A 17,623-nucleotide genomic window follows, 5' to 3' on the forward strand; every position below is an offset into this window, starting at 1 on the left:
TTATTCTGACCAAATTTTTTTAAATATATGCTGCCTAACTGCTTCCTCAGAGCGACTATTGTTGCTCCAAATGTCTATCAGCTCTGCAAGCCCAAACAAGTAATCATCTACAAAACGTAATTTTTTCAAAAAGGAAATATTATACAACTAGTTGTATAATATTATAATATTATAGTGAACTTAACAAATGTAGCTGTGTTTCGTAGAATATAAATTTTGTATGGCAAATCACTTCAAAATAATTTTAACGGCAAGTTATTAACTAACATGTGTATAATATTATACAACTAGTTGTTAGTTAATAACTTGCCGTTAAAATTATTTTGAAGTGGTTTGCCATACAAAATTTATATTCTACGAAACACAGCTACATTTCTTAAGCTGACTGTAAAAAAGGCACATAAACAAAACACGATACTTTTTTAATTCTCTGAGGAAATATAAACCACAAATGTTGCAAAATGATTTGCCGCCAATTTTGTCTTACGCATGTTATCGACAATCAGCTGTCTTTGAGAGGTGGGCGATAAGCCAGTGTTTCATAAAAAATAAAAATCGACTTTTTTTTATCTAACTAGACTATCCTAAATATAAAGAAACCATACATTTTTTTATTCCGTTAAAATTTTTTTTGACTTTCTGCCAAAAAAACACATAAAAACCCAGTGTGCAATGCTGTTTTACTTTCGGCTTATATTCAATGCACTATTTTTATTGAATTCATATTAGTTATATGCACTGAGTATTTTATTTCGGGTGGTTTATTTTCACTTATTTATATTTTATGTTTCACTTCAATGTCAAATTTTTTCGCTGGAAAATATATATTTTGAAATATTAAATTTATTTTTAAGCTCTAATTCTGATAACTCATGAAGTGCAATATATAGAAATAAGCTTAAATAATTCTTTTATGTTTTGCTGCCAATGATGTTGTTATATTTTCGGCTTATATTTAATGCACTATTTTTATTGAATTCATATTAGTTATATGCACTGAGGATTTTATTTCGGGGGGTTTATTTACACTTATTTATATTTTATGTTCCACTGTTTCATATTTCGTTCTTACCTTTGCCGATATATTTTCAGGTCAATTTTAAAAAGCAAAACCAATTATTTCGTAAATGAAAATATTAAGGAAAATCAAAAAAAAAACCACTAACATAACGAATGCATAATGTAGTGATACTGACTTAGGTTGCTTAAGAACACGTACATTCGTGGGGATTTAACTCGGCTAAGGCCTTAAAACATATTAAAAAATTAGGTTTTGATCGTCTTGCTCTGAATAGATCTCTTTAAGCAATTATTTAGTCACTTGTGTATATTTATCCGATCGTGGAGAAAATCGTCACTATCGATGGATGGGCGTAATTACGCGAGGGGTTATGGACCACCCTGTGGCCGTTGAAAAAAAAAAACACAAACTTAGCACCGCACTGCTGTCAACCACTGAATTCGATCATACACAGTGTTTCCGTTCTGCTATCAATGTAGATTTGTGATTCTTTAAACAGCTGGTAAAAGCACTCCACATATTTACTATATACACTCCGCACCATCAGGTGATGATTAGAGACATTTAGAATCTGAGTTTTGCACATTTTTTTCATTCTAAAGTTTAACAATTCTATAAATGAAAAGTTTAAATGGAATGCAGTTTGTTGTTTCGAGGCGTTTCTTTAAACAAAAAAGAAAAACAATCCATAAATGGATAAATTAAAATTGGATCATCAGGATAATGCCCCTACGAAAATTTAAGTTTGTTCGATTAATTTAAAAAAAAAATGGGATATTTAAATTATAATATTTTTAAAGGAAATTAATAATGAGTCGACTGGTAAGTGAATCTATTGTTTTTGTAGGTAATCGTAATCGTAGACCAGGCGAGCTTAATTCCTAAAGAGGCACTTCAGTGGCATATCGTATAACTTTTTATCCAACCATCCTCACACCTTTTCTATTATATTAAGGTATGGGGACTATGGTGGCCATTCCAGAACTCTTACATTTTCGCATTGAATCCATGTTTTAACCGAACGTGAAGTTTAGATTGGCACATTCTCTTGCTGAAAATTCCATTCTAGATTTCTAAAAACGTTTTTTAATTAGGGAATTGAAGTTTTTAATACACAATTATAATCTTTCGCGTTCATTTTTGGTGTTAAAAACATGAATCCACAGGGGCCATAATAGGATACTGCGCCCCCTACCATGACACTTCCACCCCTTTTTTTTTGGAAACTGGCCAAAGGCTCTATTTATTTTGGTTCCCAAAAGGAATCGTTCAGTCAATTCCTCTGAACTTAACCTAATGTGTGTATAAAGGTATATGAGACCAAGTGGTTTCTTAATTATAAAGTACAAAAGGAAAAAATTTGTCTAGTTATTAATTACTTATTGTGTAATATGTTATACTATCCTCCGGGTAGGAAGATCGCTGGGACTTCCACCCCGACTGTGGAAGCGGTCCAAAATGTGCTCCTTCTTACGCAAATCCTGATAGTAATGACTTTAGCCGTCTGGATCCTCCAGATTAAATTTCTTCTCGTCCGAAAATACGACATCCTTATACCAGGTCATATCAGCTCGGTCAAGACTCAGGCGTGCTATTTTTCGAAATTTATCTTATATAAATTAGCTTAATACAAAATGAATTACAAAACAAGAGATAATGGTATAGTCAAGTTCTCCGACTCAACAAAAAAAAAAAAAAAAAAAAAAAAAAAAAATTTCAAAAGTGGCAGTTATGGGCAGTTTGTGGGCGTTTGAATGGACGTGCTTGCAACAAACTTATGATGCGTCCATGTCTTTAGAATCTGTACGCCTTACAATCAACATACGTTATTTTAAACTTTCTGAGATATCGACTTTCGACAGACAGACAGACAGGTCTGTCCTGATTAAATATGTATATATATATTTGTTTTATATGGTCGGAAGTAGTATACCCGTTTATTTTACGAGTAGCGGGTAGAAAAATAATTAAAATATTTATATTAACTTATAGGTACCTGGTATTTTGATAAATCTTTTATAAACACGTCCTTGCTGCAGCTCATGTATTCAAACATTACATCTTGTTGTACATCTCGATTTTTTTCCACAAATCCGCCCACAGCGTAGATTACAAGACCTGCATAATGTTTTATTCCAAACTCGGTTTTCCAATGACGGCGATCAGATCCTTTAATGTAATTTAGGTGTGACTCGAACTCAGTGTGCATATTACTTAAAAAAGCCGAATCAGACCCTTTTGGCATATGACACTGTTCTGTCAGTAGCTTGAACACACATCGCGGAGGTTTTTCTAGTAATTCCAAGCAAGGAGTGTTATCTGTAAACTCCACATGATTAAAGTGTATTCCTTCATGTTCATACTAGAATGGAAATTAAATTATATTTTATTAACTTACATAGTTTTTGTTATTTGTTAATAATAAAGAATAACAAATAATAAAAATAGGTTTTCTTATATTAAAGTACTTAATTTTTTTCTATAGAAAATTGAGACGAGAATTGTAAGTAACGTATGTCCTATTGAGTTTCTATATCCGTTACTCGTAGCTTAAAGGGTATACCAAATTCGTTGAAACTATGTAACAGGTAGACTGAAGCGTTTCCGACTATATAACAAATATATATTCTTAATCAAAATCATTAGCCGAGTTGATCAAGCTATAAAAGCAAAGAGGATGAGATTCAGCGTAAGTTTGTTGACACATGTTGCCACGCCCACTCTAACGCCCACAAACCGCACAAAACTGCCGCGCGTTGATATGTTGTGATATGTTGTGTTGATATTTTTTTTACATTTTTATTAGTTTTTTAAATTTCTATCGATTTGCAAAAAATTAGCCCTAAAACCGCCCAAAATTGTCATGCCCACATTTTTAACAATTTTTGGATATTTTCACCGGTTACGCGTATAGTAAAAGGGTTTTCCATATTCGTTGAAAAGTATGTAACAGGCAGAAGGAAGCGTTTCCGACTATATAAAGTATATATATTCTTGATCAGGATCAATAGCCGAGTCGATCCAGCCATGTCCGTCTCTCCGTATGAACGTAGGGATCTCAGGAACTATGAAAGCTAGAAGATTCAGCATAAAGATTCTACATAGGCGCAAAAGTTTGTTGACCCATGTTGCCGAGCCCACTTTAACGCCCACAAACCGCTCAAAGACGTTGTAAAGTTTTTTGATATTTTTTCATATTTTTATAATTTTGAAAATTTTTGTATAAAAAAGCCACTTCCCCAAATCTCAAAAACCTGCCACGCCCACAATTTTGAATAATGATTTGATATTTCTTCGTTTTATTGTTTTCCTTGCCAATTTGTACAGACAGATCGACTCAGCTGTTGATCCTGATATCAAGAATATATATACTTTATATGGTCGGAAGCGCTTCGTTCTGCTTTTTACATACTTTTCAACGAATCTAGTATACCCTTTTACTTTACGAGTAGCGGGTATAAATACATAAAAATTCAATTTATTTATAGGCTTATTTTACTTAAATTATTATTATTCATTTTCCCCTTTCTATTTGTTCTATATTTAATAGTAACTCAATTTAATTTATTTTAAAACCGTTCACCGTTGATAAATTCTAGAAATGAATGTTTCTTTTTGTTGTTTTACAATTTGTCGTATCAAAAATATCTTGCTTATAAATTATTTTTATATTTTGTAAAAATATAATTCACTTGCTAGTTGTAAGGAGTCGTAAAACTCCCCACAAGTCTAGGAGCGGGAGAGCGGCCTAGGAACAGCGAAGCATGCTGGACCGCGGACCCTGAAAAGATTGCAGTCCATAAACTAACGGTCCCTCGCTGGACTCGAGCCGACCAAGGTCACAGAGGTTGTGTAATTTATAACCGGACGTTGCTGGACTTTGGACCGATAAGGGACGGCGCAAGCGAAGTACGGCACTAGTCGCTAAATCACGCGGTGAGTTATTCGTGAACGAGGATGGCCGAGTAGAAGACGGTCGCGAATCGTGACCGGGGTGGTCTGCGAGTCAGTGAGAAGATCACTGAAAGTGAAACCAGTGAGTGATAAGCCATAAGGGAAATGCCATAGGTAAAGTTTTTAAAAGCAAAGATTTCTTGAAAGTCTAAGTGTATAATTGTTTTGTTTTTAGAATGATGTTTTGGTATTGTTTTTCCTCTAAACTTGGAACGTTTAACATGTAAAAAATGTACAAGAATTTTTAAAATCACCACTATAATATAATAATTAATAAAAATGATTAATAATAATAATCTGGCAACGTCAGCAACATGACTATTGAACTGGGTAACAGTGACTCGGAATTTTGGATAAGTCTTCTACGGGTTCTAGCATCTCTCTTTCGACGATCGTCAAGCGTACAAGAGTCCTAATAGCATTTGTGCATAAACGTGCACGCCGGCACGCCGTTTCTTATCTTAGACTACACTGAATGAAATCGCTGGGCGATCGATTCCCTTAAAAGAGGAAACACTGGCTACCCATGAAGCAAAGCAAACTACTCCGCGACGACCCAGAAGTTCGGAGTAAGCTATTCCTGCTGGGAAAAAATGTACTGAATATCGCAAAACAAAAGCTTACAAAAAAACGAGTTAACGCAAAATCTAGAGAACTTCACTACCTACACAAAAAAAAAATAGCTTGTGTACTAAAAACCCCAAAATTAATTGCAGTTAAAAATTATCAACCGGCATGTGAACCGGGGAAAAACAAATCATTTGGATGGAGAGATGATAGTGTTCTGGATGTGAAAGTGATAAGCTAATAAAGACAAAAATGATTCAAAAGCTGTCAAATCCAATGTAAAATTGCACACTTAAAAATAATAGCTTTGTTGCCAATTAAATACTAAAATCCTATGTCATGTCCCACACCATCACTATACATACCACCATACATATAAACACTGCAAATTATGAGTAAGACATAAAAAAGGCAATACAATTATGAATGGCTCCCAAAAGGAAGCCACCTTGGTCCGCTTCTTTTTACCTAATTCATTAACGACCTCCTCTTAGTAATAAAACATTGTATACTTATGTGCGCAGACGATGTTAAATTATGCCTTCAACACAAGGACATTTCGTGCCATTTGGACTTACAATCCGATCTAGACAGCTTTCACATATGGTGCCGTGAAAAAATATTAAACTTAAATGACTCCAAGTGTACTCCAAGTGACTCCAAGTGACTCCAAGTTATGACCTTTTGTCGTGTCAACCCAATATGCACGACTTACACTCTAAGTGGGTGCCCTTTGGACAGAATAACACGGGTTGATGATCTTGGTGTTCTTCTGGACCCTAAACTTTTTTTCTGACCATATTTCGACTATTGTCAATAAGGCCAGGGGTGTGCTTGGTTTTATAAAAAGGTGGTCTAAGGAATTTGATGATCCTTACATGACTAAAACCTTATTTATTTCGTTAGTCCGTCCGATTCTCGAGTACGGATCACCTGTTTGGAGTCCACAATACGCAGTCCACTCGGACCGCATTGAATCGGTCCAAAAAAACTTCTTACTTTTTGCCTTGCGGCGCCTAAATTGGGATGCAAACCGTATATTACCCCCTTATTTCAGTAGACACTTTTAATTAATTTACCGTCCCTAGCTAACCGTAGAAATATACTTGGAACAGTCTTTATTTGTAAGCTTATTCGTGGTGATGTTTAGAGTCCCGACTTGATTAGTCGGCTTAACTTCTCGGTTCCAAGTAGACTCACTAGAAACTATATACCACTTATCTTAAATCATTGTAGATCTAACTATGAGTTGCATGACCCTTACAGAGAATTATGTTCTGACTATAATAGACTTTATCCTATTATCTGTAATTTTGACCTTCTGACGCTCTTAAAGCAATCAATTTTATCTTTTTTAGTACATAATTAGATCCTACTAACACTAATATTTATTACAGTTATGTTAATATTTAGTTACATTATTTATGATTATTTATTACTTTATGTTCATTTCCTCGTTTCTGTTCTCTTTTCTATATCGCGTCTATCCTCTCGCGAATCGAGCCGTACGATACACGCCAGCGCCCCTCGGTCGGTTGGGCGGGAGCTGTGGCCGTGGGACCAGTGCGAAACAAAAAATTACCATGTAAATATTGCTCTCTAGCCACCGCCGTACTATCAGTACGTTCTCACACTTCAGTACTTCATAAACAAAATTCGGGTCCATAAACAAAACGAGTAATTGTCACGAAGTCCAAAGATCACTCTAAAACCAAAAAAATAAAACTCAAAACCAGGGTATAAGCGTAGAAGAAGTTAGAATTACGAAAACAAAAATTGGTGGATACAAAATTCGGTAGTGTATTTACAAATCCAATTCGGTCAATACAACATTCAAGTCGCAAGTGAAAACACATATTGAACAGGAATACAATGGCAATTCCAGTTCCACAACAACTTTCTGAAAACCATGTTAATCAATTCCCTAATCAAGTAAGGGAGATACCTGATTACGACAGAAACCCGAAAGGACTCAGTTATAATAATACTGAAGTCGAATTTTTGTTACAATTATACCCCACGCATTATAAAGACGATGATTGGCCCAGCCCAAGAAATAATCAACAAAGAAAAAGCAACTAGCTGGATGGAAGCAAAAACAGCCCTAATCAAGGAGTTCAATGATCATAGACCATATGATAACCTCATCAGCGATCTTTACAGGACACCATACCAGGGAAGCATCAGTAAGTTCGCAAAGGAATTAAAATTAAGAGCAACAATAGTAATAAATAAGTAAGACTTAGAAGCAGATCAATCAAATAGAATAGTTTACAGCAATGCACTAAATAAAACTATCAAGAATTGCATTAACAGGAAAATTTTTAAAAGACCCTATTATGCTTTATCAAAAACGGATATATCCACAATCTGAAACTTAAAAGAAGCAGCAATGAATTAAGGCTATTGGGATAAAAACCGATTTGAAAATTTTATTTAAAAATTTTTTTTTCTAAAATCTTCAGTAAATAAATCCAAAATTACCATAATCATAATCCAAAGAATCATTTTAACCAAAATTATCACCATCAAAATACTAGCCCAAGAAATTATCCAAATTACAACACAATTATCCACATTATAGACAAAATCACAATACAATCATCAAACCCTAAGGGTGTACCAAATATAAATCAAATTCCACCTCAACTAAGATGAAACTTTCAGAAAATAGAAGGAATGTACACCAAGGTAGAATGCAAAACCCAATAAATTTCCAGACACCTACATCGTATAACTCCCGAAAAATGTCTATCGAAGAGAAAGTGAGAGGGATCAGATAAGAATGAATGTTAATTTCCAACAATCAGACAACCTAACAAATAAATAAAATGATAAATCAGAGAATAATCAGTAAATCGAAATCCCCATACTGCTCACCAATCAGGATAATCCCAATGAAAAGCGATGCATCAGGTAAGCAGACAAACCGGTAAATTCAGACTAGTAGTTCATTATAGAATTTTTTTTTTTTTTTTTCGCACGGGTCCCACGGCCACACCTCCCGCCCAACCGACCGAGGGGCGCTGCCGTGTATCGTACGGCTCGATTCGCGAGAAGATATAGACGCGATATAAAAAATAGAATAGGAACGAGGAAATGAATAACTATGTTAAATATTAGTGTTAGTAGGATCTAATTATGTAATAGAAAAGATAAAATTGCTTTAATGGATTGCTTTAATAGCGGCAGAGAGTCAAGATTACAGATAATAGGATAAAGTCTATTATGATTTAAGATAATGGGTATATAGTTTCTAGTGACTCTACTTGGAACCGAGAAGTTAAGCCGACTAATCAAGTCGGGACTCTCAACATCCCCACGAATAAGCTTACAAATAAAGACTGTTCCAAGCATAGTTCTACGGTTAGCTAGGGATGGTAAATTAATTAAAAGTAGTCTACTGGAATAAGGTTTGCATTCCAATTTAGGCGCCGCAAGGCAAAAAGTAAAAAGTTTTTTTGGACCGATTCAATGCGGTCCGAGTGGACTGCGTATTGTGGACTCCAAACAGGTGATCCGTACTCGAGAATCGGACGGACTAACGAAATAAATAAGGTTTTAGTCAAGTAAGGGTCATCAAATTCCTTGGACCACCTTTTTATAAAACCAAGCACACCCCTGGCCTTATTGACAATAGACGAAATATGGTCAGAAAATTTTAGTTTTGGGTCCAGAAGAACACCAAGATCATCAACTCGTGTTATTCTGTCCAGAGAGCACCCACTTAGAGTGTAAGTCCTGCGTATTGGGTTGACACGACAAAAGGTCATAACTTGGAGTCACTTGGAGTACACTTGGAGTCATTTAAGTTTAATATTTTTTCACGGCACCATATGTGAAAGCTGTCTAGATCGGATTGTAAGTCCAAATGGCAAGAATTGTCCTTGTACTGGGGCATAATTTAACATCGTCTGCGTACATAAGTACACGCGAATGTTTTATTATTAAGGGGAGGTCGTTAATGAATAAGGTAAAAAGAAGCGGACCAAGATGGCTCCCTTGTGGGACACCGGATGTGACTCGGAGAATAGAAGATAACGAATTTTTAAAGAGGACTTGTTGTGTCCTGCCATTCAGATAGCTTGAAATCCAATTTAGAAGATCAACAGGGAAACCTATAAGATCAAGTTTTTTTATTAGAAGGTAATGATTAACAGAGTCAAATGCTAAAATCAGTGTAGATGACATCTGCTTGAAGATTATTTTTGAAATCCTGTATTACGAAAGAAGTTAGCTCCAAGAAATTAGTGGTTGTAGATCTGTTTTTTATAAAACCGTGTTGAAACGGTGATATGATTGATCTACAAAGGTGCTGCAAATGAGGAGTGATAACATTTTCGAAAAGTTTTGGGATAGCCGACAATTTAGAGATTCCTCTGTAATTGCTTGCATCCAGTTTGCTACCTTTTTTGTGAAGAGGAATCACAAAGGACTCCTTCCATATATGAAGGAATTGTGAAGATTCCAAAGATAAGGTAAACAGTTTCAGTAGAGGCTTGCACAAGGCTTCCGCACAGAATCTGAGCACACAGCCAGGGATTCCATCGGGACCTGGCGAATAGACCGGTTTAACACGCTGAAGATCGTTTAGCAGTGAGCTTTCGTTTATAGTGGGGCAAAATATTAGATTCGACTTAGATACCGCATAAGAGTATGGCTGTTCGGAATGAGGTAAAGTTGAATATGTTGTTTGAAAAAACTTGGCGAATAGATCGGCTATTGCCTGATCCGATGTAACCGTAGTGTTTTCAAAAAATAGCGAGGAAGGGTGAGAACTTGTTTTTCGCTTAGTGCTAACGAAATTATAAGACTGTTTCGGATCCTGTGCAAATTGGAACTTACAACGGTTTAAATAATTTTTGTAGCACTGAGCATTAAGCACGGTAAAGTTTAACCGAGCGCTTAAATATTTACAAAGGATGGACTGAGAACCGGTATTTTTAAATTTCATATAGAGTCTGGACTTTACATTTCTTAGGTGTGTCAACTCTTTATTAAACCAAGGAGGTTTAGAGATTGACGGATAGTCCATCAGAACACAAGAGTCAAAAAATGATTTTATTGCGGTATAAAACATATTAATCGCATCCGCCATTATGTTGCAGGAGTAAAGATCGGACCAATTAAAGCCAGCTATAAAATTGTTTAGCCTCCGAAAATTTGCCATGCAAAAACAGGGAATTCGTTTTGTTGACTTCTCTGAATTTACTTTTAATACCGTACCTAAGTCGATTTCCACCACGAAAGTAGAATGATATGAATCTTCAGGTTGAGTAAGAGGTACTACCCTGGACAGAAACACACATTCAGGACTTGTTACAAAACATAGATCCAAAAGTCGACCAAGAGAATTTGGAATATAATTAACTTGCGACAGCGATAAGTCGAGCAAGCCATCATTAAAGTCATGTTGTGCGAAAGGGAGAAGGATATTCGATTGTTTTTCTGGGGACCACATTGTGCCAGGTATATGAAAATCACCTAGAACTACCAATTGGTCCCTGTCAGAAAGTTTATTCAAGATGGACTGGATAGCGGACAGATGATTCTGATATACTGGGAGTTCAGAAGATGGCGGAATATAGGAGCACGTAATATAAACTGATCTTTCGGAAAAAGACAGCTTTACACATACGAATTCGGAGTTACGGGAATCGTCCAAAAGTAACTCCTCCGACGCGAGGGTAGATCTAACCGCAATTAAGACTCCACCTCCCCGTCTGGAGGGACGGTCAAACCTATATATAGTGTACATACCTGGGAAGACTTCGGAGTTAAGTATCTCCGGCTTTAACCAAGTCTCTGTGAGCACTATAATATGGGATGCAAATGAAAGACTATCACAATACAATTTGATTAATTTGCTACGCAAGCCTCTAACATTTTGATAGGAGATAGAAAGATTTGTTGTTAGTTTTTTAAAGAGGATGAAGATGAAGAGGCGGATGGTGCAGTGGTCTGGCCACGTGAGGGAAGTTTGATTCCCACGGGCACCTTTTTCTTATTTTTGATCTTAGCTTCAAACTCTTTTACCACCATACTATCACGCCAAAAATCACCCGAACATATGGTCCAGAAGAGCTCGTTTGGGACAGTTATCTTGAAAGATGATATGTCCCTAGCGTAAGAGAAGTTAAATTTTTCCACTTTTATATTATCGGCTTTTGTTTTGTCTTGTATATAAGACAATACATCCGACGATGTTTGATCAGGGGAAAGCCGAGAAACAAAAATTTGTTTCTTTAGTGGAACCACCGCGAGGGGTTTTGGCGCTGCAGATTGTGTTTCTGAAGCGCCAACTTGTGCCGGTAGTCCGGACTCAATGTTCTCTTGTGGTGATAAACTAATCGGGACAGGTGGAATCTCTGGTTGAGAAACCAGTGCAGACAATTCGGAATTTTTAGCAATCACAGGGTGGGGTCCATCCACAGCTGATTGATCGGATTGCTCCGAATCTTTTTTAGCTGCCGATCTTAGCAGCATATGTGGATTTGCTGCGATTGACAGCTGATCAGTTGTGGAGTCCTGTTGATCATTTGCCCGTGGTTGCGGGGCCTTAGGCAGCCTACCACCAGCGGCTTTTTTGCGCTTTGGAGGTTCCTCTAATTGCTTAATACCATTAAACTGTGAATTAAGCACGGAAAGAAGATCATCGGCTCGACGAAAACTATCTCTAGCTACGCCAAAACTGTTGATCAGTTCTTTCAAGCCACCTTTAGTTTGGCGCATAAACGATTTCATCTCGTTCGCAACCACAAGGCAAGCATCACAAAAGTAATTTAGATTTTTACCCTTTGCTAGGTCATCACTTGTACGGCCATTAAAACCAGCGCACTTAGTATGCACCATAGCCACAAGTCATTTTTGGCTGCTCAGGTTTTATAACCTGGCAACAAATTTTATAAAAGCAGACAACATTTACGGTTTCCATGTTTAACTGAAATCAGACCACTGTGCGTGCACGAAAACACAAAACCAAAACTTTCAAGCCAGCTGTTAAAAGAACCGCACGAGAGCAGTCTGCACGCTGAGAAATTTAGATTTTGTGTGGGAGAGCGAAAGAGAGGGAGAGTGAGAGCGAAAAGTGCAGTTTATGTGCATGCAAAAAACAACACCAAACACCACTGCGAACAACGCACAAAAAGGGAGAGTAAACAAAACAAAGAGACGAAAAATGCAAACTACTTTGTATATTTGTTTAAACTACTGCACAAATCACAAAAGAATCACTCGCGAAGCGAACGGATCTTTAATAATTATGTTTAGATATATGATAAATAAAGAAAATTATTTAATAACCACGGCTGGTTTGACAAACACAAAATAAAAACCGGGGAGCAAAAAAAAAACACGACCGTTCGCTTTGAAAGCTAATAGACATTTCAATGGTAATTTAACAATCAATGACAAATTTCCAATCCGACGCATGGACAAAATACAGGATGCGGCAGCAGAATTTCCTCTTTTCAAAACTAAATAAAAACTTTTGTAGGCATCGGAAAATATTTATTTATTTTTATAATGTAGGTACAAGTCTAAAGTTTTTATTTACATTTTTTTGAAGATGAAATCTTCAACCTTAAATTGCGTAAACCGATTTCTGGCGTTTGTCGTGACTCTTGTTAGCATAGCAGGTGTTATTTTGGCAATTTCTTCTTGGATGTTGGTTATCAAATCTTGTAGGGTTCTTGGATGGTTCACATATGCACAGGGTGCACAAAACCCCATAGAAAAAAATCACAAGGGGACATATCGGGAGAGCGTGCCGGCCATTCCAAATCGCCTCTAATTGAGATAAGGCGATCTGGAAAGTTGTCCCCTTATAACAGCCATCGATGCTCTTGAAGTGTGTTCTGTTGGACCGTCTTATTGTCCCCCAAATCCAACTATTCTCGCTGTGTGAAAAAAAGTTCTGTAGCATGTTTACATACCGGTCCGAATTCACTCGGATAGTCCAAGGGCAGATGCGTGTATTGCGTGTAATATTGGCTGAATGTAGTGACCCATGTAACAATTGATTTCCGGTCTGGGACGGGAGCCAACGGGGCGAAATTACAGCGATTCCGAAATGCACGCTGTGTTTTAATAACCGAACATCCGCTTGAAAAGTAGGCCTCAACGGCAAAGGCACGCCCCTCACTATTTCAACGTTTGATGGGAACCTAACCGTGTCGGGACAAAACTTTGCTGTAGCCCCTCTTTAACGGGACCACTAGCGCTCCGCTTAGTTCATGTCATACTAACTGAATGGCGAGAGGTTTTCATCAAATTTATATGTATAATGATTTAATAAACAAGACAGCATTATCAACAAAAATGGTAATTACGAATATGCAATATTGCTATAGGAGCTGTACTATATCAAAATCATAAACCAATTTGTTTGTTAAGTAGAACCTTAAACGATCACAAAATTAATTATGCAACAATCAAAAAATAACTCTTAGCAATTATTGGGAAACCAAATTTTTTATATCATATTTATTTGGCAGACCTTTCGAAATATTAAGCGATTCAATTAAATGAATTAAATGAATGAAGATCGACGGCCAACTCTCTCTCTAGCTCGCGCTTTCGCTCTATGACCTTACTTTCTTGTTATACATAATTACTTCTTAGTTAAGTTTTGACTTTGAAGATGGAAGCAAGCACACTGAAGTGAATAATAAATATGTAAGTTGATAATCCGAATCGTGTGTTGTTTACTAAACAACGGGTTGTTAAATTGGCGACGAAGTAAAACCATTTTGAAATTAAACTAAAGCGAAGGATTAAAAAAAAAAAAATAACTAATTAAATAGTCGTGTGCAAATATGCACGTGTAGACACTTAACGAAAGATAATTCTGCAAAGCTCCGTTTTTTTTGCTGCCTCTTTTGCGTTGTTTTCAGTTGCTGGAAGAGTGTCACGCAAGAACACACACATACATACATGGGTATGCAAATACATACATGTATATTTTAACATAAAATTCCATGACAATGGTCAGAGGGAGACAGATTGCCAAAACTAAGGTTTAAAAAAATGTTCTATCTAAAAGTGGTCAGAGGCAAACGGCCGATGAAAAGAAACAAACACATTAACCAAAAGTTTAATGAGGATTAACTATATTATTTGACAGCGGTCACAGGCAAATTGCCTGTACAAACTGAACAATTATTAAGTTATTTCAAATAATAATTATTCTTCTTTATTAGGTGCATCAGAATACGACAGATCCCTTTTGAGCTCTGTCTAAAACTAAAGTACAATTTCGTATTCAAATATTTATAGCGACACTTCTGCCGCTATTTCTGTCAACGTTGCGCCTTGTGACTTCGCACACCACCACGTCCAGAATGCTAACGCTGCGCCTGTGGTGACCTGTGGTTGTCCGTTTACAGTAACCGCAAATTCCGCTGATTTATCGCAACAGATTCGGACCGGGTACTCACTTGGCATTCAGTTCAGTATCATTGACCTTGCTTATGATAACTCCTCCCTTAGTTATGTGAGGGCCGTACTCGGGTCTCTGGAGAGCTGTCTCTGGTTCGATTAGGCGTTTTCGTTCGAGCCAGCGACAGGCGATGTAAACAATTCCGAAACAGGCGAGTGAGATGGTGAAAGTGATTACACTGCTTACGATCGGTCTCGACAATACTGACTTGGCTTTTAGGCTACCTTCAAGCTCATCTCATGGAGGTAGAGCAGGCTAAGGTAATTTTTGTAGCTCGTGACGTTGACTTGAGTCACGACGGATGGTGCTGGTTTCTAGTTCAAAGACTTGTAGTGGTTGATGAACAGTGTCCCATTTAGGAACATTGGTAAGAACCCGTGATTGTTCGGTTGAGGCCTTTTTTGATCAGTGACTCTTATGGCAACGTCATTAATGATGATGATACCTTCGTCGACCTGGCTTATTTATTTACTATTGTATTTTTATGTTGAACAGGATAAATTTTGATCTTTTTACAGACTAACTTAGGGTTTGGAAATTTAATTAAAAAATATTTCATATTATTGTTCTAGAAAACTTTAACTTTGGCTACTTCTGGAATGTCAGCTACGCTGGCATCCGTGAATTGTTCATTGTTAATTTCTTTTATATCAATATCGTCCAAAATGACGGGGTTGATCAAATTGATTATTGCCAAGGTGAGTGAAGTTACTATATTTTCTAAACTAGTAATGATTATTATATTTTTTGCTAGCATTGTTTCAAACAAATGTTCAGTGTCTATTTCGTCGGCTTTGTTGATATCATTTAAGGTTTTTGTCAATTGGTTTTGTAATTTGGTGTTTAAATCTACCTGTCTTTTTTCTGACTCTAACAATTGTTCTTGCCGGAACCAAATACTACGTTTATTTCTATGACAGAATGTCTTAACCTAGTAAAAAGCAAAATGTAATTAAGAAATTATCGTATTTTTTATTTGAGAGTGTCCTTGTGTACTACCCTTCCCTTAATAAGAACCGTCGTACCTAAATCGGCTTCGATCGTTTCTTCCGAGCATAATGGTGTTAGCTTGGTACCTAACCGTTTGTTTGATTTTAACCAAACTTTGTCGCCTACTTAATACTCTCGATGAGCTTTTGTCTTGTTGGCTTGTTCACGTGTTTTGTCTTGGGTTTCCCGGATTCTGTCTTTGATTTCCGATTCTAGCTCGATTGGTGTTGAATGTATGATATCTACTGGTTTATTGTTTGTAACTGATTCTATTATAAGCGGTTGTTGCTAAAAGGATTAGATCGATTGTGTCATCGATTAATTTATCTACTTTTAAGCTACGGGCAATCTCCACGAGTGCTATGAAACCTTTTCACTTGACCGTTAGATATGCTATGTAAAGGAGAGGCGTTTGCTATTGTTATTTTAGAATTATTAAGTATCATTGTGCGAATTGTTTCTAAATTTAGGGATTTCTCGTTGTCACAGTAAATGGTCTTTGTGGCAAGAAAGAAAGTGGGCCTTTGATATCAGTGATTGCTCGTGAACTTATAGGTTGAACTATGGCGAACATGGAAAACTTATCAATGCACGTTAGAAAGTGACGTTATTTGACAGCGGTCAAAGGCAAATTGCCTGTACAAACTGAACAATTATTAAGTTATTTCAAATAATAATTATTCTTCTTTATTAGGTGCATCAGAATACGACTGATCCCTTTTGAGCTCTGTCTAAAACTAAAGTACAATTTCGTATTCAAATATTTATAGCGACACTTCTGCCGCTATTTCTGTCAACGTTGCGCCTTGTGACTTCGCACACCACCACGTCCAGAATGCTAACGCTGCGCCTGTGGTGACCTGTGGTTGTCCGTTTACAGTAACCGCAAATTCCGCTGATTTATCGCAACAGATTCGGACCGGGTACTCACTTGGCATTCAGTTCAGTATCATTGACCTTGCTTATGATAACTCCTCCCTTAGTTAAGTGAGGGCCGTACTCGGGTCTCTGAAGAGCTGTCTCTGGTTCGATTAGGCGTTTTCGTTCGAGCCAGCGACAGGCGATGTAAACAATTCCGAAACAGGCGAGTGAGATGGTGAAAGTGATTACACTGCTTACGATCGGTCTCGACAATACTGACTTGGCTTTTAGGCTACCTTCAAGCTCATCTCATGGAGGTAGAGCAGGCTAAGGTAATTTTTGTAGCTCGTGACGTTGACTTGAGTCACGACGGATGGTGCTGGTTTCTAGTTCAAAGACTTGTAGTGGTTGATGAACAGTGTCCCATTTAGGAACATTGGTAAGAACCCGTGATTGTTCGGTTGAGGCCTTTTTTGATCAGTGACTCTTATGGCAACGTCATTAATGATGATGATACCTTCGTCGACCTGGGTTATTTATTTACTATTGTATTTTTATGTTGAACAGGATAAATTTTGATCTTTTTACAGACTAACTTAGGGTTTGGAAATTTAATTAAAAAATATTTCATATTATTGTTCTAGAAAACTTTAACTTTGGCTACTTCTGGAATGTCAGCTACGCTGGCATCCGTGAGTTGTTCATTGTTAATTTTTTTATATCAATATCGTCCAAAATGACGGGGTTGATCAAATTGATTATTGCCAAGGTGAGTGAAGTTACTATATTTT

General features: G+C 36.8%; 1 protein-coding gene across 2 annotated transcripts in view; it reads right to left on the reverse strand.

The window, feature by feature from the left end:
* LOC116800951 (myosin-I heavy chain) overlaps positions 1 to 17,623 on the reverse strand; it is a 661,712-nt gene that overhangs the window by 230,492 nt on the left and 413,597 nt on the right. For both annotated transcript variants that reach the window (XM_032717811.1, XM_032717812.1), the window contains exon 8: positions 3,018 to 3,383. In XM_032717811.1, coding sequence (XP_032573702.1) covers positions 3,018 to 3,383 — 366 coding nt within the window. The remainder of the gene's footprint in view (positions 1 to 3,017; positions 3,384 to 17,623) is intronic.

This window comes from Drosophila sechellia, chromosome 3L (genome assembly GCF_004382195.2).
Source record: "Drosophila sechellia strain sech25 chromosome 3L, ASM438219v1, whole genome shotgun sequence".
Classification (NCBI taxonomy): Eukaryota; Metazoa; Arthropoda; class Insecta; order Diptera; family Drosophilidae; genus Drosophila; species Drosophila sechellia.